Source organism: Corticium candelabrum, chromosome 12 (assembly GCF_963422355.1).
Source record: "Corticium candelabrum chromosome 12, ooCorCand1.1, whole genome shotgun sequence".
NCBI classification, from domain to species: Eukaryota; Metazoa; Porifera; class Homoscleromorpha; order Homosclerophorida; family Plakinidae; genus Corticium; species Corticium candelabrum.
This window is the reverse complement of record NC_085096.1, coordinates 6106717-6115141: the sequence shown is the minus strand read 5'-3', so window position 1 is coordinate 6115141 and position 8425 is coordinate 6106717. Positions and strand designations below refer to the sequence as shown.

General features: G+C 37.8%; 1 protein-coding gene across 1 annotated transcript in view; it reads left to right on the top strand.

Annotated features, from left to right (window-relative positions):
• Window positions 1-3922: 3922 nt before the first annotated feature.
• LOC134188016 (probable serine/threonine-protein kinase DDB_G0271682) overlaps window positions 3923-8425 on the top strand; it is a 7585-nt gene continuing 3082 nt past the window's right edge. The window contains exons 1-4 of the mRNA XM_062656199.1: window positions 3923-4044; window positions 4105-4224; window positions 7324-7446; window positions 7525-7623. Coding sequence (XP_062512183.1) covers window positions 3945-4044; window positions 4105-4224; window positions 7324-7446; window positions 7525-7623 — 442 coding nt within the window. The 5' untranslated portion in view covers window positions 3923-3944. The remainder of the gene's footprint in view (window positions 4045-4104; window positions 4225-7323; window positions 7447-7524; window positions 7624-8425) is intronic.

Genomic DNA, 8425 nt, shown 5'->3' with positions numbered 1-8425 from the left:
ATAGGTAGATCGTCGTTGGTAGATCAATGTGGCATGTTAGACATGAGGCTTTAGAAGACCTTTACAGATAACTGACAGACACTTGCTGATATGGGCAAGTATGTTTGTAGTATTTGTAGTACATGTTGGATGATCCTTTGAGAACAGTCTTTGACTCACATGGTTGTGTAGCTCCATGAACTGATAAAATTGTGTGCAACTTGTCACAACGGCATGGCACCCTATGTAAAATCGTCATGCGTCCATGTGAGTTCCTCATGCAATTCGCATGAAACAACCGCTTCCACATGAGATTATCCTGATTTTCATGCGGTACAGGCTAGTCCGCATGATCTTTGCATCAAACGTAAGTCCGTTCGAGTTCTGCATGAGTATTTGAGCTCCACATGAGTAATTCAGTTCTGCATGAGTAATTCAGCTCTGCGTGAGCATTTTGCGTGAGTATAGTTGAATTTAACGTACGCTAGATGACTGATGGTAAGGACTAGATATTCCGCTGACTTGCCTTTTTTCCAAGTGCTATGTACACTCATCAATGTCCCATGTAGAGACCTTTTGGACATGTTCAATTTCAGTTGGTCGCCCATGCTATCCATCTCGCCAATGTAGGCGCATACCAGACTAAGTCAAAGAAATCTTCAACTTTGCATGTGTTATGAGGAAATCAGTCGGTGTTAATAAGACTCTTTTAACGCGTTAAAAGAGTCTTTTTACAAAGTAGCTGTCAAAATGACTCTTAACATCGTCTCAATTCCTCATAGGATGCTATGAAGAATTCAGTCAGTTTTAAAATGACTCTTTTAACACGTATTTTGTTAAAACACTATTTTTAACGTGTTAATTAAAATGAGTCTACATGTTAAACAGACTCTTTTAACACTGACTGAATTCTTCATAGCTTGTGTTAAATAAAGTATCGGTGTTAAATTCAGTCTGTTGTTAAAAGAACAATGCAGAATAATTTCATTGATCACTTTATTAGGTGTAAACTTTCTTAATTAACACGCGTTCCATTAGCTCAGACTGTTTTCTTCATTGTAAACTGTTAAATTCGGTCAAATAGTGCACATTAGACGTTAGACAAAATGGCACCTTCTTTCAACATTGTACACGTTACTTAGTGTAATTTAACTAACCTTACTCCATGATAAATTTTTTATTATACTTAGTCCGTGCTAGAGAACGCTATACTATAAATCTTTCTTGCACATTTGTTGCAGAGTTTGAATTCGTCTCTAGTTAGTTCGTCTCTAGATAGTGCAAGTCCGGTTGACACGCGCACATCTACACAGCAATCTGAAATATTGTCTGGATCTTCCTTGAACTTGTTGCAGTAACCAACGCGAAGCAGGAGCGTACTATCCTGATGTGACTGTCTATTGAAGACACTAAAACAGGTCATGCATGTTACCCTACGAAGCAATGAGAGCGGATGTCGTTTGCAGTTCACGAAGAAGTGGCCATTTTGCCTAACATCTAACGCACGCTATCTGACTGAATTTAACAGTGTACATTGTTAAAAACAGTCGGGGCGAATGGTATGCGTGTTAAAAAGTCTAGACGTAACTAAGGGATTGAGGACACTATTATACATTGTTCTTTTAACGCCAGACTGAATTTGAAACGGATACTTTATTTAACACCCAGACTGAATTTAACAGGACACATACTCTGCAGAATAGACGAGGGAATTCTATATCTGTAGGCATGACTGCCTGTCGGGAACCAGATGTCAGTGTTCTTACCATCGCTATGGAGTGAAAAATGCTGAATTGTAAGGTAATCTACGTGTGCAAGTTTCTGCTCATGATCTTGCGCAGCTGCACGATGCACGACACCAGAGAGCTCGCCTATAACGGAACGACACCCCAGATCGTTTGCATGAAAGACTAACCCTAGAGTACTACTTTCTTTCAGACAGCTTTCTGTGACGACTTTGAGAAAAGCTGCAGAGGGTGTGCTGTCGTAGGTGGATCTTGCTGTACATTCCGACACGTACGACGAAAGAGGAAGTCACAAGGTCATTGAGATGCTAAGAACAGGAAACACTTGCATCGAACTCATGCGAAACTCCTACCATTGATGTATACATCAATCATGCAGATGCTCATGCCATCGAAGATAGTGCCATTCCACATGCGACTTTCTAGCGATTCCTCGTGTGATTCTCATGCATTTCCTCATGCGATTCCTCGTGCAACTCCTCATGCGATTTTCCGAACTCTGTAAATGAATGTTTGCTCATGCGACCGCATAACAGTCTTATGAGATACTCATGAGACGCTCATGCGAAGATTTTACATAGGGCTGTTATGCGACATCATTGTCTCAAAATTTTCTGTACCAGTAATTTCATTCATTTCTTTTACAAAACGTGATGTTGTTTATCTTTAAGTTTCTTGTTGCAATTAATTAGTCATCTGTTTCTGATTTATTGATATCTATTGAATTCAGAATTCATGTTTGTTTTGCAGTTTCTTGTGAAATTGCAGAATGTCTTTTGCATCAGTTTCAAAATACACAGGCAGAAGATCTGCTAAGACAAGTTACTGCTGATATACTTAGCAAGGTTGGCAACATTACCAAGGCTTTATGTGAGTCTTTTTTGTGAAATGTTGTTTTGTTGTATCTACTAATGGTTTTGTATGAGTAGATTGTGCATTGCTGGCTTGTGCAGTGAAACTAAATGAAGGAAACGAAAGAGAAGTGACAGATCTGCTGGAGCAGTCTATCAAATGGGCTGATGGCATCAAAATGCAGACAAGCAAGGCAAAAGGTAAATATAGTTAGTAAAGTTACAAGATGTAAGGTGTTTTACTTCTAGTTTTTAGAATTGCTTACAGAGATGAAACTAACATTGTGTACAAGAATGTTGATTCTTTAATTATGTCTTCTTAATTAATTAAGGCAATTTCATAGTATTTGCGGCTGACCACGTGTTTTCCATCTGTACTTGATTTCTTATGTTGAATGGACTTGACATTTGAATATTAGTAGGTTTTCAATCGATAGAATATAACAAGTTTCTAATAACTCATTACATAGCAATAACAACAATAATGAAAACTAAGGTATATTTCAATTACAACCATCTACACAATACAATGACAACTGTATCTGAAAACAGAAAGCCTATGAATTGGTCTGTTTTGCAGAGTTAACCTGATGGATTGGATGAAACACTTTTGCAATAGAGAGTAGATTCTTCAGTTTTTAGTTGATGTTAATGTTCTTGAATTTAACATACTGAAATATTGTTTGTATATATAGTGACATATACAGAGTTTATTTTAATGTAGAGTTTGTTGACAAATATAGAAGTGTTGTGTCTGCTGTCTGTGGTTCGATTACTAAGGAGATCTCATTTTCACGCTTTGCATTTACATTCACAGACTTAATTAACTTAATACAACTAAATTTTCCATTCAAACGGAATAGGAAGTGTCAGAAAAAATTAGGCCGTATGACGTATTCTGAAATATGGATGTGTTTTCTTGTATAGCTGCGAGTGATTTATGTCACTAAATTTGTTGATTTTGTAACTTACTTGCTGTAGTTGTGATAACTACTATGAGATTGACATAGTCAAACATATGGTGATAGGATAACTGGTTATTAAAGTACCCCTAGCACTTTCTTTTTGTTGGCTGCACACATGCCCTCCAAATAGGCTATCAAGTAATGAGCTCCAGTCCTGTGACTTGCAGTGTCTGTAAGTGATTATTTGTAACAGTGTTGTTAAATTAAATGATTTTGGTGGTGGTGACGATGATGATGGTGGTGGCAGTCGCAGAGGTGGGCAGTGGTGGTGGTGGTGGTGATGGTGATGATTATGATATAGACTTTGAGATAATTATTGAATTTCTCAAGAGTGTTTGAGTGTTTGACGTATTTTGATTTGGTTGTTGTTTTGTGTAGTGCTGAGTGAGTTGGGACAAATATACATGCTTCAAAAACACTACAGTCAGGCTGAGAAAATACTCAATGATGCTATGACTCTTGACAAACAAGATCCAGTGAATTCAGTGCACCAAACTGCTCTAAGTGAGATACAGTAAACAAGAGATTTGATTTTTAATAATTCTGGTTATTTCGTTTGCTCAGTTCATTGCCGTATTGCTGAGTGCTTTACAGCAGAAAGCAAAGACAATGAAGCCATGCAATTTTTTTGTCTGTCACGAGATACTTCAAATTTAGCAGTTAATCACCCTTTAAGAGGCAGAAGTAAGCCAATCTATGATGGTCTTTTATATTGATCTATTTGTTATATTGAGGCATGCAGTCAGTTGGCTTTACTTGTCAAGATTGTGTAATAGAATAATTTAATTCTCTGTGGCACTGTATGTTTACGTTGTATCGTGAAGTTTATGTAGTTTTTAAGATTCTGACTTGTCTGTAATACATTCTGCCATTATTCATTATTTTTACTAGAAGATATGTGGTCAAGTTAGTTACATTTAAAGCAATAGTAGTATTAGTCCTATGCCGAGTTTACCGGCTCCTTTTGGTGACCCCACAGGCTTGCGAGGAAGTACCTCAATTTGCTTCAGAATATGAGCCTCTCCACACTTGAAGGTCTCAAGGGATCTCTTCATTAAAAGAGACCTTCAAGGCTGTTTGGAACTGTATCCCCTTACATAGCCATCTTTACTGTGATGGTGCACATTGTGGCGCGGGGCTAAAATTATGGCCCAACGCTAAACATTGTAGCCCAGACAAAAGGAATGGTAATTGATTATTATATTACCAATGGAAGTTTTAGGAATTTATGATGGGGCGAAACAGATGACATGGTGTGGCTTGACTAAGCTAAAATTGTAAACAAAAACAATTGCTCGATTGGTATCTGGATACCATTGCTGTTGTCCTGCCAACTCATTGCTATATGTTTCATGGCACAGCAATAATTAAAGCACTGTGAAAGTTCTGTATACTAATGAATTTATACTAAAATTAGTCATTAGCAAGGGTTCACAACCAGCATTTTGTGTGGCTGCTTTGTAGCAGAAATGTACATACACAGCTGTATAGTTTATAAAGATACCTGTATGAATATACAAAGCAGTAAAGCATTGCAGCTCTCCTGTGCCAGTGTAGTTTTCCGCTCTGTCTTGACTAACTTGATTGCTTTCTTCTTCGTCCACCTAGGTTGTTGTAATAGCAATTATTACTAACTACTTTATAACAGTCTTTTTCTCTTTTTGTTTAAAACCAGTAGACTAGAAAGACGTTTAAGTAGATTTTCTTTAACAACCTTAATTACTCTATCTTCTTGTCTACAGTTTTACTTGAAAAGATTGTCTTTAGATAGGATGTCTTCCCTGAATGCATTGTTTATGAGCTAAGTTTCATTCTTCTACCACTAAGGGTTTGTTGCAACAGCTTCGTCTTCTTGGCCATACACTTGAGCAGAGCTCTGGGGCTTGAGTAAGTTCTCTCTCCACCAACTCGTGTTTTAAAAACTCAAATAACATACTCTAGGAGCACGCAGGTCTTCACGTCTGCTAATGATTTTTATTGTTCTAAACTAAACTGTTTCAGCTAGATAACTTTAACACTGAACAAATTGTGCAACGACCAGTAAGTGTAGGAACTAAAAGCAATGGTGGTCCCAAATGGGGGCTTGTGCCCAGTGTGCTGCCTTCTGCATGAATTCACTGCTGGTTATCAGTTTGACAACAAGGTTTCAGACGGTTGTAGAGACTGTCTGACCGATGACTTTAATTGTCTTTCCTCGCACCACATGAGAGACAATTATGGAGTGAGACAATTAGAAAGACAATTGATGGTGTGAGTTGGCATTTAGTTGATTGGATGTCTGTAGTCTCAACACAATTTACAACACATCACAGTTCTGTGTCTTTGTATGTTGCCTTCCGTGCTCGTGAACAGACAAGATCTTTCGTTCTTCCATTTCTCATTAAAGCCATATTTGTTGTCGCAAGTAGTTGTTTCTTCTAGCTGTTTCTCCAATATCTTGCTAAACTTGGCTTGAGTGTGTCTCTCGTTTTCAGAGCTGGAATCTGAATTTCACATGGCAGTCTGTGGTGTGATTCATCAATGGAGAGCTGGATACCAGTTCCTAGCAAATTTGTGCAGAAACACCAACATGTGTACCCTAAATATGCTAGTAGACATTGGTGCTTTTTCCTACTTTGCCGACTGTCGCTGCTTTTCTTACTCAATAGCATGGTATGCATTCTGAACACATGCATATGAGTAGCTTTGTTTGTGCTGGTCACATCTCTCCCTTAGCCCTCAAAGCTCCAAGATATCACATCTGCACAAAACGTAACGTGCGACAGTTTAGTACCATGAAACTGACTTTTGAGAATACATAGCCACTGGCTTGCTGTGCAGTCTTTATATTATGGACTCTTGTTGTGATGCCCATATATATTCGACCACAGCACTGGAGGATCCACAACGTTTGGGCAGGGCAGTGGGAAGGTGAGGCAGGGTGTTGCATGCCTTGCTCAAGTAACCTAGCTGGTTTACTGATGCATTCTGTTTGCAGAAGAATTTGAAAGAGTATATGCATGCTGTTTCAGCACCTTTGTTGTCAAGCTAATTTATTGACCAAGTGTTCCCAAACACAGTTAATAACATACACACTCATTTAATGAAGCTATTTATCTGTTTGCCATCAACAGTTTTAAAACTGTGGAAGTCTTGGCACACTCTTACTTTAGGAGACTTGTTCTTTTTGATATAGCACAGATGTATTGAACTTGATCCATGGCTGGTCGAATTGAGGGATGAAACCCTACTCTTTTAATACTATCTCTATTTTTACTTTGTTGGTTTGGCTTTCTGTTTTGTCTTGTTTTTTCTTCTTCTGTGGTTGAACTCATGCCTTCAGTGCTTCAGTATGGTACACTAACAATTGCAACATGTAGTGTAAATGTATCTAGATAAATATAGATTGCATGATGTATAGAGACTGGCACATACGGGTAACCGGTATTTGAATGACTGGGTACTCTTTGGATTATCAGCTAGTCCATATGCTATGAAATCTTGTGTTGAGCAATATAACGCGTCTAATCCACTACGTGAACACGACTCGGTCCCCTCAGCACACAACATGACAGCACTGCCAAGTCTTGTTGAAATGATGACTGTAACCTTTTCTCATTTGTGTGCTATTAGAATGAAATCATTTTGCTAATCACGTCTCAGGCATCGAATGGTGGCATATCTGAGATGATGAGATAGCATGAGGATTACTATAAGGATACCGACTATTGACTCATGCTTAGAAAATATTTACAGGAAAATTGTGGTCATTTTGTCTGTCTTTAACTGAACGCAAAATTTTAGGTTTGTTCGGCTTGGGTAAAATCCTTGTTCAGCAGAAGAAATGGAACGAAGCGCAAACTATTCTGAGGGAAAGTGTGAGTATTTTGAGGCAATTGTTGCCTTTTCATCCATCTACAATAGCAGGTTGTGTGGATATGTGAATAAATGCAAATGGTGTGAATTGTCTGAACTAACAGCACCATCTTATTGTGTATGCCATAGCCATTCTTGAACTTAGCGACTGTTTAAGAAAGATGAACAAGCATAAAGAAGCTGCGTACCTTTTGACAGAACCAAATGAAGTCTCTTTGTATCAAGAAGGTATGCAATCATAATGTCTAATGACGTTGTCATGTTGCTTGATTTATAATGATGCATTATTAATTATTCTTATCTGACCTGTCATCTGCTTTGTAGCGATTTACACTTTTAAAATGTAGAAGTAATTTATGTAAAGGCTTCTAGTTGGTTGGTATTAATATTAAACTGGTAATTTTATTTAATTTTATTTAATTTTAGAAAGGACTATCGACATTATTCTCTGCATTCTTATAGTTGCAAATTGTATCAGTTACCATATGAAATTTATTGTATTTCTGTGTGCCAGTGTAATACATTGCATTCCAGAAGTAAAGAGGTCACTGTTGACTTTTGAGTGTGTTGTGTGTATAAGCATGGGGTTTCTGATGATGTTGTTCTTAGGTGTGCAGATGTACAGCGAGAGCTTACTGTAATTCGTTTGTTTCCTGTGAAGATTGCGTATGTAGGAGATTGGATATGAGAAGTTAGTTGACCACTACATTTTGGCATTAGATGCAGAAGGATTCAACGTTTTGTATAAACTGTAGGAGTCTAAGTGTGTGAGTTTATTGATATCATTCATTTTGGCACCTGTGGTTTTGCCACAAGTGCAAGCACCTATTTCAAGAGGTTTTGTTGATGCTGATTTGGGATCCTGAATGTAAATTTGTTTTTTATGGTCTTGACAACCAGATGACAAAGAATGGGAGAATTATGGGTTACAATGATGATCAAAATACTAAGATACTGTCTGTTGAGCATCTCACTGACTCCTTGTATGATTTATGTCAGTAATGTTACTTGTTGCTGCACAGTAATAGTA